Source organism: Poecile atricapillus, chromosome 20 (genome assembly GCF_030490865.1).
Source record: "Poecile atricapillus isolate bPoeAtr1 chromosome 20, bPoeAtr1.hap1, whole genome shotgun sequence".
Taxonomy (NCBI): domain Eukaryota; kingdom Metazoa; phylum Chordata; class Aves; order Passeriformes; family Paridae; genus Poecile; species Poecile atricapillus.
Window position 1 is genome coordinate 3868133 of NC_081268.1, and position 15414 is coordinate 3883546.

At 54.8% G+C, this 15414-nt stretch overlaps 1 protein-coding gene across 2 annotated transcripts in view; it reads right to left on the reverse strand.

The window, feature by feature from the left end:
• Positions 1–2656: 2656 nt before the first annotated feature.
• Positions 2657–15414, reverse strand: part of RXRA (retinoid X receptor alpha) — a 98420-nt gene continuing 85662 nt past the window's right edge. For both annotated transcript variants that reach the window (XM_058853628.1, XM_058853629.1), the window contains exons 6-10: positions 12779–12908; positions 9394–9526; positions 8265–8356; positions 6584–6689; positions 2657–3306 (exon numbers count right to left, since the gene is read on the reverse strand). In XM_058853628.1, coding sequence (XP_058709611.1) covers positions 3159–3306; positions 6584–6689; positions 8265–8356; positions 9394–9526; positions 12779–12908 — 609 coding nt within the window. In that variant the 3' untranslated portion in view covers positions 2657–3158. The remainder of the gene's footprint in view (positions 3307–6583; positions 6690–8264; positions 8357–9393; positions 9527–12778; positions 12909–15414) is intronic.

A 15414-nucleotide genomic window follows, 5' to 3' on the forward strand; every position in this document is an offset into this window, starting at 1 on the left:
CCCAGCCCAGGGTTTGGGATCAGATCCCAGCCCAGGGTTTGGGATCAGCCCCCAGCCCAGGGTTTGGGATCAGCCCCCAGCCCAGGGCTGTCCCCCCTGCAGGGGAGGGGTCAGCAAGGCCAGGGGTCAGCTCTTCCCACACCCACCTGCCCCTAACGCCCCCAGTGCCACTCCTGGACAATTCCAGTGCCAAGGGGAGCTCAGCATTCCCATGGAGGGGTTTGGGATGTGCTGGAGTGGGTTAGGGGTGGGTGGAACATGCAGCGAGGGGCAGCGGGGTGGCTGAAAGGCTGATGTTTGTGCTATCTTTAGAAAATTAAAGATTGTCCCACCAACAAAAAGGAATTAAAATAACCATTACAAACAGATCACCTGAATCAAAGCAGATTTTTGCAGGAGTACTGAGAGCTGGTTAAATCCACATCCTCCCTCTCTAGGGAATAATGTGACTTTTGTTTTCCGTCAGCCACGGCTCACCTCTCCACACTCAGCCTCATCATGATGGGGACAACAGCAACAACAACAAAAAGCCCAAAGTGGAAAGAACACAAAGACTCAAACTCATGCAAAGCTCGTTGCTTTAAGGCTGCTCTGGCTGTTCCCAACACACAAAAGCTTCTCCTTCCCACAGGAGGGCTGGGATGAGCATGGAGGGGCTGGGCTGGGCTTTGGGGGCTCAGGGAATCCCAACTCACTTCCACCAGCTGAAAAGTGAAATCCCAGGACAAGGCTCAGCCTTTCCCAAAATCCCCTCCACCACAGGCATGGATTGAGGCTGTGCTGCTCCAGCAGGGAAACTGAGGCACGGGGATGATCCTGACAGGGAGTTTGGGGCCTGCAGAGCCTTGGCCTTGTAAGGTGAGATGCTAACAGGGATGGGATGGGATGGGATGGGATGGGATTTGGGATGGGATGGGATGGGATGGGATGGGATGGGATGGGATGGGAGCTCCCCCTGTGCCACCCTGCAGCCACCACAGCAGCCAAGAGCCCCTTCCCAGCCATCCACCAGGAAAAAACTGGCTCCACCCAGCAGAGAGCAGCAGGTTTATCCCAGTGCAACATCCACCAACTTCTCCAAAGCTTTTCCTCTGTGGCAAGCAAGTCCCAGGCTCCTGGCTGCTGGGAGAGCTGGGCTGGGGCCTGGGGGCTGCCCAGGGGCTGGGTGGGCTCGGGGCTCTGGCTTCTGCCACCTCCCTGCACCCCCCTGGGGCTGTGCCAGCCTCCCGCTGGCAGGGAACAGCCTGCTCGTGTTTCCTGGCACCCTTGCCAGATTTCATTTCTCCTGCCTCGTTTTCTTGGCAAATTCTTGCAGGGTGAAGCTGTTTAATAATATTTTCAGCGGCTTGCAGGCTGCTGGGGAAACAGAGCCAAGGCGCTCTGCCTGCCTCTGCCGATTCGCCACTTCGGGCCAGCCCGAGGGGGAGTCATCACCTGAAATCCCCAGTGCTTTTTTGTTTTGGAGCTGCAGGGGATGGAGCTGGGCACTCCAGCTGGGATGACAGCAGCGGGGTGGCAACGGTGTCCCCTCCAAAGCAGAGGTGGGAGTGATGTGGTGGGTGCTGCTCCATCCCCCTCCAGGAACAAAGTAGGAGTTTCCAGCCAGCTGCAAACCATGGGGAGCAAGAAGAGGATCTTTGGGACCTCATCCTTTGCTTTTTAGAGCACAGAGCACATGGAAGTGGTGGGGAAGCCCTTGGGTGCCTCAGCACAGCTCGTTTGGGATCATCCATCCTGCCAAGGGGGGAGAACCCTTCCCAACATCCCTCATCGTTCCCTCTGCTTTGTTTCTTCTCCAACCTGTGTTTTTGGTGGGGCACTGGAGACACCTCATGGGGTGAAACGGGGAGGTGAAGGGGGATCACTCCCTCTGGCCACACACTCCAGGAGAATCCCATCCCGTGGGCACATTCCTGGGACTGTGTCCCTAATCTCCAAAATCCTGTCCAGCTCTGCACTGCCACACCGAGACTCAAGGAAAGGGTTGTGCAAAAGCCAAGGTGCTTTTGGTGCTCTCAGAATCCTGGAGAGGACAGGGATCCACATCCCCCAGCCAGCCAGCCGTGCCCTCCCAGCCCCCACAGCCCTGCCCCACGGGGGAGATCCAGGGCAGGGGGAGCCCAGTTCTTGCTTCACCACTAATTAACAGCTGCAATTAACCAGCCAGGCCGAGCACTCCCACTAATTGTTGCCTTGCAGTGTTCTGCAGGGCTGAAACAAGCGGAGCAGCCTCCTGGGTGAGCCGAAACCCTGGCGTGGGGTGACGGCGGGATGCTGGGGCAGCACTGGGATATACTGGGATATACTGGGATGCTGTGCTGAGGGCAGGGGTCCCAGCAAGCCCCCAGGAGCTGGGGAAGGGCGATGAGGAGTCCCTGGCAGCCTTAAAGCAAGTGCTGCAGCTGGCTGATGTCCACACGGGCACCTCTGGGCTGGGCAGCAATGCCCGGCCGCGCTCTGGGGTGGCCGAAGGGCATTTCCAGCCATGGCACCGTGTTCTCGGGGGGATTCAGCTCAATCCCAAACCCTCTGCTCTCAACTGGAAGGAGAAGGCTCTGTGCAGCCACGGGTGACTCATTCACAGGGCAAGGCCTCTCCCTCCGCAAAGTAACTACCAAGACTACTAAGAATAGTTAGAAACCAAAAATAGAATTTTTTTCCTTTTTTTTTTTTTTTCTTTTTCTTTTTTTTTTCCTTTTTTTTTTTTTTTTTGTCTTCTTCTTCTCTTTTTCAAAAACTCCATCCTCTGAAAATAGCCCAGCTGCAATCCGGCAGAGTCCAACCACTCCCCTCGGCTCGTCCAAACCCCACTGGCCCGAGGGCTGGCACCGTCCTTGTCCCCAGGGGAGGGCTGGGGGTGACGCCAGCTGCGGTGGCTCATCCCAAACCTCATGGCACGGCGGGGGCAGGGGTTGGCAAAGCTCTCTCCGCTCCCACTTCTCTACAAGTAGCACAGGGAAGCAGCGGGCAGGCCTGGAGACGCAGCAGTGACAGCGAACGGACAGGGGGGCAGGAGGCCGGGACGGCCGGGGGTCCCCCGGATCAGACGGTGCCTCCAGGGCTGGGGGCAGCAGGGAGGGACGGGCTGGGGCGGAGGAAAGCAGAGGAAGGGCCCCGAGGGAGCCCGGCCGGGCGAGGGACTGACCCAGCAGAGTTCTCTAAGTCATTTGGTGCGGCGCTTCCAGCATTTCCATCAAGAAGGTGTCGATGGGCGTGTCGCCTATTAGCTTGAAGAAGAAGAGGTGCTCCAGGCATTTCAGGCCGATGGACCGCAGGGCTGGGAGGCGGAGCAGGAGCTTGGCAAACCTGGGCAAAGGGAGACACGGCACGGTCAGACAGCCCCGGGTGCAGCCCTGCTTCTCCCCCGGCCCCCAGGTCTGCACAGACACGGCCTCTCGCTATCAAACCGTGGGGCTACACCCAGAGCTGGGCAGGGAAATCCGGAATTACAGCCCAGCCTGGGAGATCAGGCAGCCACGGGGGACATTCACAACAAACCCCTGCTGGGAACTGAGCTGGAAGAGTGAAAAAACAAACGCGAGGTCAGCCCTGGACTGGGGGACACCCCGAGCTGTTGGTGGCACTGCAGCCGTGCAGAGGAGGAGGAGCACAGGACCAGCCTGGCACTGGCAGTGCTGCAGGCAGCCCCAGCAGCTCAGTGATGCTCAGGGAAAAGGGCTGGAGGAGATGGCCAGTGGGGTGAGCTGGGTGATGCCGCTTTTCCTGCAGCTCTGAGCAGCTCCAGCAGCCCTCACCGGGGTTCTGACCGTGCCCAGCCGAGCCCTGGGGCTGCTGGCAGGGCAGGAACCCGGCTGGCAGCCAGGGGTGAAGCCAAGCTCTGTGACACAGAAGCTGCAAACAGCTGGGAAAGGGCTGCTCCCCTTCCCCGGGCACAGAGCTGAGGAGGACAAACCAGAAATCCCTTTCTCCACAGCCTGCCCTGCCTGCAGCAGATGGCTCCAGGTCACACAAGGCAGGAGGGCTGGGGAGAGCTGGCAGCTCTGCAGGGCCCAGCCAGGATGGAAATGAGCCACCCAGGCCAGGGAAAAGCTGCTGGCTGCTGGGCTCAGGGGGTGACAAGAAGCTGTGGAGCCAGGAGAAAGCCACCAGCTCCTGCAAGGGTGTTCTGGGACACCCCAGGTGCCACTGGCTGCCACCTCCTTGCGTGAGTGCTCCCTTCCCAGGGACAAAGCCCTTTAATAGGCACAGCAGGGTTATCTGCTTTTCCTGCTGCCAAAAATCAGGGCTTGAACAGCAGCAAAGGGCCGGGGAGAACGGGACCTTGCAGAAAACACAGAGGCATGCACAAGCACACAGATATTCTACATGCACACACAATTCCCTCTCCCTGGGTTTTTGTTGGGGTTTTTGTTGTTTTTTTTGTTTTGATTTTTTTTATTTTCTTATTTTTTTTTCTGCTGAGCTGGCGAGAATGATGGGAGCAGAGCCAGGAAAAACAAATCAGTCCTACCATCCCATTCAGGAAGTTTCACTTTAAACCAAACCAGATGATGGCTCCAGCCCTGGGATATGTTTAACTGTGAGATAACCAGCCCAGAGCACAACGTGCCAGGGCTGGGAGGGGAGAAAAGAGCCCTGATTCCTGATTCCCTGCGGCTGCTGGGTGTCACGTAGGCACCCAGCCCTCCCTGTGGAGCACCAGGGGCTGCAAGGGAGGGAGCAGGGCTGGGTTTTTCCTGGGAATGCCTCTGTCTGCAGAAAAATTCCCTTCTGGTGTTTCCAGGGTGCTCCCAAACTGCTGCTGGATGGGGATTTGGAGAAAGCCTCGCACTGAAGGGCACCTGAGAAGGTGGGAATTCCAGAAATCCCACAGTGTGGAGCAGGAAAAGGCCCCAGCCGTGGCTCGAGCAGGGCTTTGCTCAGCCACAGGAAGGACTTGTTTGCAGCCCCAGCTGGTGGTCACGTTGTGCCACGAGGACAGGAGGATGCCCAGAGTTTGGGAGAACTTTGGGGAGCTCTTGTGCAACCCTCCCTGCCCATGGGCTCACCCTCCTGAGGCACCTGGGGTGGTGGCACCACTGCCCTGCACCACTGAGGGACGCAGGGAGGGCAGCAGGGCCCAGGCACAGCTCTCAGGACATCCCTGAGCATGCAGAACCCCTCAGGTCAGCAAGGATGGGTGACAGCATCACACAAGAAGGTTTCCAGCCCGAGGTCACTCAAAGCCAGTGAGAGATTAAATTCCAGAGCCTCTGGTGCAGCTTCTGGATGTCCAACACTCCCTCAAACACCACTGAGCCCCGGGGAACTGGTGTGGACTGGTGGCTCAGTGTCTGTGCTGTCAGGCACGGTGGCTTGGTGGGGTTTGGGGATGGGGCTGTCCCTGTGCCACCCCCTGCCCACCCCTGTGTGTGCCAAGCCTGCAGATCCTGCACAATGTGCACAGCTCACCCCAGCAAGGGAATAATGCAGGAGAGCTGCTGGCCAGGATTCCCAAGGCAGCTCTCCTGGTGCCAGGAACAGCTCTTCTGCAACACCATAACAGCCAAAGTCCAGGGTCTGCTCTGGATTGGCTCCAGAAATGCAATTTAATAAAGCATTCTGGAAGAGGAGGCAGCTTGAGAGTCAGCCTGGGGTGCACACAAACCCCCTGGGAGAGGAGAGGTGAGAGCCCTGCTCCGTGCCCTGCGCTCATCCCTCAATTCCCCTGCTCACTGCAAACCAAACACACCCCGTGGCACCCTCATCCTCACTCTGCCTGCCTCAAGCCAACCAGGAGCATCCCAGAAATCCCTTAACAACACACCTTTCTTCATCTGCCAGCACTCTGGGACCCAAAGTGGGGGGAAAAAACAAATCCAACATCACTTCTGAGGGCACGCTCTGCCCGCTGCACTCAGTGCTGTGAAAGCATCCTTTTTATTTCACCATCCACACAAGGCCAGGAATGCAGGTGAGATGCAAATCCCAGTTGCCTGGGCTGTTTTTCCCCAACATTCATGCAGCAGTAGCAGCTTCCAGTGCTTTGCTTGGTTTCTCCAGAAGCTGTCAGTAACTTAACTGGCAGTTGCCAGCTCCAGGCTGTAACTGGGAAAATGCGCCCACTCAGCTCCAGAGCGGTCCAGGAACGCATTCCTAATTCCCCCTCCCATTCCCAGCTGGATTGGGGGAGGCAGGGAGGGGAGAAAAAGAGCATCAATTGAGGCTTTCACTTCCCAGCAATGATGCTCATCTGCCACCGAAAATTAACTCCATGTGAGTCCTATTTTTGCTGCGGTTTCGCTCGCCGCGGTTTCCAAAAGGGAAATGATACCCCCTTCCCACATGTGCTCATCCCACTGCTGGGGCTGTGGGAGCTGGGGCTCCTCAGGTCTGCCCACCTTGCTGGATTTCCTGGCAGGGGAACAAGGAGCTCTGTGCACTGCACAGGGGAGGGTTTTTAGGGATGCTCACAGCTGGAGCAGGTAGAAATGAGAAGTTTTTCTGCAGGGAACCACTGGAAACGGAGAGCCCAGAGCAGAAGGGACCCAAGGAGAGCCTGGGAGCTGCAGCACCCATTGCAGGGGGTTTGCAGGGGGTTTGCAGGGCGGGGGCTGCAGGAGGAGGGGCACAGGGAGCTCACCTGCCGGGCTGGTCGGGGTATTTGTGTTTGCAGTAAGCCTCTAGCGACGCGTACACCTTCTCCCTCAGCGCCTCCACCTCTGCCGGGTTCGAGAGGCCCTTGGAGTCTAAAAGGCAACACAAAAACCATCAGGCAAACACCTCCAGGCTTTCCAGGCAGGCAGGAACCCCTCTGTGCACTCTGGATCTGCCAGCCCCACCAAAGTGTGGATGCAGGCTCTGAGCTCCAGGGATTTGGGGAGCACTCAAAGGGGTCTACCCTGCAACTACAGATTTTTCCTCACCTCATACCCTAACCCTAAATGTTCTGGCTCATTCCAATGGTCCCAGAGCCTCATTTAAAGGGGTTTAATTCCCCCTCCAGCCCTGGGCTCGTGGGATTTCTCCCTTCAGCACTGTGGTGGGGCTGAAGCAGAAGCCCCTGCTCTGGCACAGCCACCAGGACAGGACACAGCGAGGATCTGTTTTTAGCAGGGTGAAAGGGACAGTGCAGAAATCGATATCCCCAAGCACATGTGCCACGGGAACCTCTCCAGATTCCCCTTCTTTGACCATATACGGCTAATCCCAAATTACAGACAATAAATTACTGCTGATTGCAAGGAGAGGGGGACTAAAAAAAACCCAAAAAACTGGTCAAGAAGAAAAACAAACCCAAGAAACTGTAATAAACCCTGTTGGAACAGCCTGGCCTGGCTGTGGTGGGAAAATGCAGTCAAGGAGCTGTGCTTGGGCACAAAGTGTGCTCCATGAGGGCAGGGAGGGAGTGGTGCTGGATGGGGAGGTTTGTCCTTGGCTGCCATCTGCTCCTGCTCTGGGCTGATCCACTCTGAAATCCAGAGACCCCTCCCAGAGAGCTGTGCAGGTATGTGCAGCCTGGCTCCTGCTGCACAGGGATTTGCTCCCTGGAATGCTGGAGAAAAACCCTGGCACTGAACCTTCTTCTTCCCTTGGGCAGCTGGGGCTGAGAGGGGAAAGGGAGCAGTGTGACCCTCCTGGAGTCTGTGAAACTACAGTCAAAAATTGAAGGTTTTGTGTATTTTATGAGCACATTTCATGTTTTTCTGCCTCTCCGGGTCTGCAAAGGGCTTTTCCAGAAATGCAGTTAATAAAAGCCCTTGGATGATGAGGTTGGGAAGCAGAGACAATAATCTCTATACTCAGATGTTGCCCTAATCCATATTTTTCTCTTCAACATTTTCACATGGTTCCAGTTCAGGGACAACTCCCTCAAGCACCTGAACTTTCTTTTTACAGTCACTCTAAAAGGGGGAGAGCTGATAGGACCAGGGGGAGTGGCTGTAAACTGAAAAGGAGTAAAGCTTAGACTGGATTTTGGGAAGAAACTCTTCCCTGTGAGGGGGGGAAGGCCCTGCACAGGGTGCCCAGAGCAGCTGTGGCTGCCCCTGGATCCCTGGAAGTGCCCAAGGCCAGGCTGGACGGGGCTTGGAGCAGCCTGGGATAGTGGGAGGTGTCCCTGCCATGGCAGGGGGTTTGGAGCAAGGTGAGCTTTAAGGTCCTTTCAAACCAAACCAACTTTCACCCCTGTCTCCTTTCCTGCCCTATCCTCGGCATCTGGGTGCCCTCTGCTATTTCCAACAGGGCTTTTTTGGGGAAGAAAAGGAGCCAGAAGGACAGAAGAGCAGCCAAGGGGGGCCAGGAGAGCAGAGCCAGGCCCGTACCGGGGTTGAAGAGGACAATGGCTCGCAGGCAGCCCAGCTCTGTCTTGTCCATCAGCATGTCCCGCATTTTGGACACCAGTTCTGTCAGTACTCTGCAAAAGGACAGAGAAAGCACAGAGTCAGCATGAAAAACAAAGGGAATGAAGAGCCCCAGGTGTCAGAGCCAGAGTGAGAAGCTCCGGTCACGTTTAACGAAGGTGGGGATGGTGCTGGCCTGTACCAGCTGAGGATGTGGCCTCATTTTCCTCCTCCATCAAAAATAGCTCATTAGGAACATCAATAGTTCCTGTGAGACACAACAGGGACCATAAAAACTGCCTTCATACATTCACCAAGAGGCTCTGGCACCTGAGAAAGCTGCCTAAAAATAAAAAATAACAATAAAAACCCACCCCAACAGGTATCTAAAAGTAATTTCCTCTGCCGGTAATTTTTATTGCTCCCTTTGCTCTTACTGCAGGTGTCGGTCTTGAAATATTTTCCACTGATTGCCCAGTTTTTCATGTTAGATCCTGCAGCAAAGTCATGATCTTGCACTTATGACCTCACAGGAACAAATGATGTCACCCAGGTCCGAAGAACAATTTCCTCACAGAGCAGAGCAGCAAAGGTGATTTGGTTTCAACTCAAGATGAATCTCAGGGAGAGAAATCAGCATTTCAGCAGCGTCTGGAGTCACACTGTGGGTCAAAAACCCTGCAAGCCTGGCTTTAAAACACTTTCCCAAAGCCTGAGATTAAAGAGCCCTCGGGACACGCCTGTGGAACCTGCTGAGTATTGCTGGGGCCTTTTCATTGTGCAAATAAAATCGCGTCTTGGTCCAATTAAAGATGAAAAGGAACGAAGGAGTGGCCTCCTCGTAACATTAGAAGGCATCTGGACCCCATGAAAGGGGCTTTGATTTGCACAGGGCAGTCTCCTCCCTGGCTGGGGCTGTTTGGTTTCTGCAGCTTTCAGAGGAGGGGTTTTCTGCTGCTGTGCTTTCATGGACACCACGGGATGGACTCCCTCATCCCGGGCTCCTCCGGCCCCTCACGCAGGAATGGAGGTGGTTTGGGGTGGAGACAGGGTCAGGGATGTCCAGGCAAGGTGGTTTGAGATGCAATCCCATCCCTCCAGCCCTGCCCACCTGTCGAAGATGGCCCCGACGCCGGCGCTGTGGGCGCTGTTGCGGTGCACGTGCAGCCCCGTGGCCAGCAGGATCCCGTCCTTCACGGCTATGGAGCGGTGAGAGAAGGAGGCAATGAGGAGCTCGTTCCACCCTGGGGAGGAGAAAACCACCGAGGCTGCAGGTTAGAGCCATGGCATCCTCAGGAAGATTGGGAATCGGTGATGTCACCTCTCTAAAAGCAGAAGGGAACTCTCCCTGTGGCTGGGTATGGGAAAGAAAGGGGAGCCAGCTTTTCCTTGGATGTCATGGAAGGAAAAAAACATCAAGAACCCAAGGCACTAAAAATAAAGCTAATAAGGGGAGCAGTTTCCTCTATAAACCGTGCAGACACTGAGCAAACAGCTCTGCCTGGAGAGCTGTGGAGCTCCCCTCTGCTCTCAGCCGCTGCCTCCCAGCACTTCCAGCCCTATCTGCACTCGCTGTCAGCTCTGCAGGCTCCTCCTCAGGCCACAAAAGTTCATCTGCCAGCCCTGAGCCCTGCCAAAGGAACCATGGAATCTCTGCCTTTATTTGTGGGTTTGTTGCTTCTGCCATGACAATACTGGCAGGGATTGGGTCTGTTCTCAGTCCCATGTCTGTGACTGCTTCCACAGCTGCTTGGAAAATAGATTTTAGTCTTATTAGCTGGACAGGCTGCTCTGGGATATGGGAAGGACATCCTCTGAGCCCAGACCTGCAGGGAAGGGAAGGGAAGGGAGATGTGATCTCCACGTCTTCCAGCTCCCCCTCCCAATCCAACACCTCTTCAATTCCTAAAACCATCACAGGCTGAGCTCAAGGATTCCTGAAACAAAGCCCCAACGAGAGGAAATGCTGCCAAGCTCAAAGGGTGGAGATTTGGGTGACCTTCAGCCAGGAGCAGCATCTTCAGAAAGACAAGATGGGGTCTTTCTGCAACACCCCTGGCCTGTACATGTTCTGGAGTTCTGGCCCAAAAACCTCAGGATATTGGGATTCAGGGATTTTTTTCCCAGGCTGGAAAAGCAACACAACAATATCCTTCACCTCTCCTGCCACAAGAACACATCTCACTGCCTGGAACAAACACAAGGCCCATGTGTGCTGTGTTTACCTTCTGCTGCAGCCGTGGGTTGTGCCATCAGAAATGTTGACAAGGAATAAAGTTCACTCTTTCCTAAGTGGCCACAGGATGTTTCCACCCCAGCCACGGGAACATTTCTTTGGCTATTTACTGGGTGAGGCCTGGCACTTTCACAGGGATTGCAACACTGTGAAACCCAAGGAGGAGAAGGAGCCTGCAGAAACCCTGTTCCCGGGAGGAAGAGGAACTCCCAGAGCCAGATCCATGGGAAGCTGTCCCACACAGCCCCACAGCAGCTCCACACGTAGCTCCAACCAACAGAAACCAGAGCTGGCTCTCCACACCCACTCCAAGCTGGGCTTATTCCTGTCAAGGAGTGCTGGATTCATCAGCATCCTCCACCTGGATTATTCCCATGTAGAGCTGGGATGTTTCAGCTGAAATGGGGAAGATTTTCCTACCCTGGCTTTCACCAGAACATCCCTGAAGAGCTGTCAAGACAGAGGCAAGCAGGAAAAATTCACTATAACCAGAGGCAGCAGACTGGAATTAGAGACCAACCAAGTCTACCCCGAGAGTTCTGCATTTCAGCCCAAGTTCTGGAGTGGCAGAGCAGAATCCTGCGATTCCTGAGACTCCTTTTCCAGCAAACAGGGTGGCTGCAGCCTCCAGGGATGCTCTGGCTCCTCTGGGGTAGGGAAGGCACTTTGGCAGAGCAGTGGCCATCATGTCAATCCAGCTCCCTGCCACATTTCCCCACCAGCCCTACAAAACCAGCTGCAGGGATCAGCATCCTCTGCCAGGCTGAGAAAACAGCAGGTTATTCCTGTCTCAGCTTGGAAACAAGAAAACTGGTGGAAAATACGCTTAAAAAGTCAGGATTCCTTCCCTCCCAAACAGCTCAGAGAGGGAGTATTTTTAAATGATTCAGGATCTGAGGAAAGCTGCTGCCAGCCCATCCAGCCCTGCTCCTCCAGAGCTGTGTGCTCCACTTGTTTTGCCTCCCAGGATGCCTGACTGAGGCTCTTAGCTGGATTTTAATGCTTCAATATTTCATGGGCAGCTGTTCTCAGCAGGCCACTCAATAATACATTGAGCCAGTGGTTAGAAGTTGGGGAAGGTTATCTGAGGCCCTGGCAGAGATGCTTGGAGCAGGGAGCTCCAGGGAGCTGCTCCAGGTGCTCAGCAGGGTTGGAGCCACCATGAAATTTGGGATGTGATGGGGTTTGCAGACCCTCTCCTGCTGCCCGTGAGTGTGGAGTGAGTCACAAACAGAGAACACAGGTCAGGAATTCTCCAGTTCCAGTTTTAATCAGCTGCCTGCTAAAAAGAGAGGAAAACCTGGAACTGCCATGGTGGGCTTGGGTTCCACTTCCCAAAAGGAAAAGGCAGAGCTTTGTCTGAATCCAGCTCTTTGCAGAAAGCCCTCAAAGATCTCTACAGAGAGGCTTCCCTGCTCATCCACTCCCACAAGAGGCTCTAGAAATCCTCTTCAAATCCACACTTTGGATGTTCCAAAGGGCCCAGAGCCAGCTCTGGAAAAATCCACAGAGCACCTTCACCCAGGGGCTGCAGGACCCATCCTGGAAGGGTGCAGGACCTGGACAAAAGTGAATTTGGGGGAAATAAAAGGAATTTAAAAGTACCAAAACCTTCAAAGTCCCTGGCTTACCAAGAGCTTCATGCCTCAAACACCTCCTCCCCGAGTTCTGCTCCTGATTTCTTGCCCTCCACGAGCTTTGTACAGCAGCAGGAGCTCGAATTCACTCAACAGGGAAAGACCCTTCCCACAGCCAACTGCTTTCCACCTCCCAAATCCTGCTCCTGCAGCCCCCCTGCTGCACAAGGAAATATAAAATAAGCCCTCAGAGTTCTATTTTCATCTTGGTGGGTGGGAGAAGAAGTGAGATGTACTTTTCTCTCCTTTCTGGTTTTAATTATGATCAAACATTTCAGTTTGATGAAATTTCATGGGTGCCTGAGCCCGCTTGGTCTTTCAAGCCTCAGTTTGGGAGGAAGGCAGAGTTTAACTCCTTTGGTTTAAGTCACCCAGCACCCATCTCTGAGTTCCTCATGGATCAGAGAGGAAGCTGGGCCATTCTTCAGCTGATTGGCCACATTTTGGATCCAACTCAGCAGCACATCCCATGGAAGGCTTTTAAAATCCTATTTAAAAACCGAACGATCGGAGTCTATCAAGAATCAATGAAAGATTTTCAAGCTGCCAGGACCTAAATCTGAGGGTACAACCTGTCCCAGGGGACATCCAGCTCTCCCCACGTGGGGACAGATGTCACTCACCTGCTCTGAGCAAGATGACCTGGTCATCCAGGGGCAGCTCGGAGAAGTGGGGGATCCTCTTGGCCCACTCCACCAGGGTGAAGAGCTGTTTGTCTGCTGCCTGGCAGATGTTCGTCACTGGGTCATTGGGCTGCCAAAAAAAGGGAAAAAAAAAGGGATGGAAAAGCTTGGAAAAGGCAGAACAAGGAACAGAGAGGCTGGAGGAGCAGCCTGCCTGCCACCCCTGAGGTGGATGTTATCACTCACAGGCAAAGGAAGTGATTTGGCTGCTCCACCACAAGGGTTGTAATAGTTTTTAGCAAGCCCCAAAATGGGAATTGGGAGTGCTGAGACTCCATATCCATCACCCTGACTGATGCATCCAAGCAGCTCCAGCCTGGGGAAGGGCAGACTCCAGCATCTCCCAGCTCCATAAACCAGCACCAGAGGGGGCATTACAGAAAAAAAGGAGAAAACCCCTTTCCTTTGAAATATTATCCACTAACAGAAACCATCTGCTCTCAAGGAGGACAGTCAGCCTAAACACACCAAATCCCTGTTTAAAGGAACTGCTCACAGCTCAAGTGGATTTGTGATTAGGAACTGGAAGAGCCTGTTTAACCCTGGGGAAGGCTGAGCTCACTGGTCCAAGTGTGTCTGTGGGGTTTACCTGTCTGGACAGGGATGTATGATCCCATCCCATCTCCCCCTGTAATCCCTGCTGATATCCAGCAGCTTGGATTGTACAATTAGCTTCTTTCCATGTCCTTAAAAGAGCAGTTTCCAAACTGGAGGAGAAGTGTTTACTTCACCCCTGGCTTGCAGGGGGGAAGGGGTGTGAAGTCAGAGGAGGAGCAGACACGAATGTCAGTGTAACCCATGGCAAAGCCAGGCTGGGCAGACCAGGACCACGCTGCCAAGTCACCCTCGTGCCCCAGAGCTGTGATCCACACCCCTGCCCAGCCCCCTGGCAGCAAACCCAGAGCTCTGTGCCTCAGTGGCCAACATTTCCCATTCTCCAGGCTTAAAATAGCCAGGATTTGGCAAGCTCAGGGCACCTGCCTTGGAAGTATTTCCACCTGTCGCGTGCAGAGATGGATGGGCACAGGCTGGCACCAGCACAGGGATGTGTCCCCCGTGTCCTACCCCCTCCAGCAGCTCCCCCAGGGGTGCAAGGACAGGGCAGTCTCACTCCCAGGGAGTTGGGGCTCTTCCCTCAGGAAGGAGATGTGAGCAGGAGCTGGGCTTTTCCTGGGAGAAGATCAGATGGGATTTCCTCTGGACAACGGGAAAACCCAGAAGTGCATGTGAGGAGGAGCTTTGCAGGGCTCAGTGTTTCACTGGAAGCACAGGGAACATTGATATTGTTATTGATGAAGGAAGGGGGAGAAGGGTCACCAGAGGCCCTGAACATCCCCAGCCTCACGTTATCCCAGTTTGCTCAGCCAGGTGGAGGATCCTGGCATCCTGGCGAGGTGGGACAGGGATCACGACTTATGGGAGACCCCCAGCTCCAGCAGAACCCAACCCCTGCAGCAACAAGTACCTGCAAGGCCCCAGAAAAGGGACAGTTTAGGAAAATTAGATGCTTTTGCCAAAGTTTTCATCAGGGCTGGCTCCTGGGCAGGTGCTCCAGCCCTGGCTGTCCCTCCATGGACAGTACAAGCTGTCCCCAACCTCTGCTGCTCCAAAACTTCATTCTCAGCCTCATTTTACTCCTCAGATGGCAATTCCTGGAACCACCACAGCTCTTCCTGGCAGAACCTGATCACTGGAGTGTGAGAAGCAGCTAAAAGTGTCCAGAGGGCCCTGCCTGGCTCCAGGAGGGGAATGGCAGCACTGTGCATGGAAAGCAAATCCTGTCCTGCAGTAAATAGCAAGGGCACAGTGCCGGGGTGTGACAGAGCCAAAGGGCACCTGATCCTCCTGGAAAACTGGAGCTTGGAGGCATCTTCCAGAAAATGGTGACTTGAAACCAGACATTCACAGGCCAGTTAAGAGTTACTGGGGAGGACAGCTCTCAGTTACAGGCTTTGCCTTTCCGTGGCCAGGAGCCCATCCCAGGCTGTGCTTCCAGGGCAGGAGCCCAAATTCCCAAAGCATGGGGCAGAGGCAAAACCACCCCCTGGGACAGAGACAGGACAAGGGGGAATGGATTCCAACTAAAGGAGACCGGGTTTAGAGCAGATATTTGGGGGAAATTCCTCCCTGTGAGGGTGGGCAAGCCCTGGCACAGAGAAGCTGTGGCTGCCCCTGCATACCTGGAAGTGTCCAAAGCCAAGCTGGATGGGGCTTGGAGCAACCTGGGATAGTGGAAGGTGCCCCTGCCCATGGAAGATGATTTTAAGGTCCCTTCTAACCCATTCTATGTGGGAGACAAGGGTGCTAATCCCTAAATCACCGTGCCACCCCCACCTTGGCCTGGCACAGCCAGCTGGAAATGTCCCAGCAGCTGGCCTGAGGTGCAGAGGCACAAATCAAAGCACCCAACACACGAGGCCAACAGCAAACAGCTTGTGTTTTCCCCTGTGTTTACCAGGGCCTCGATTTGTCTGCCTTTCCATCACCTGGGCTCTGGGGGAGGGCTGGGAGGGCGGCAGCTCCTCTGTCTTCCCTCTCCTCATCCGGTGGTGGTGGCCTCGTCACCGTCACCGGGA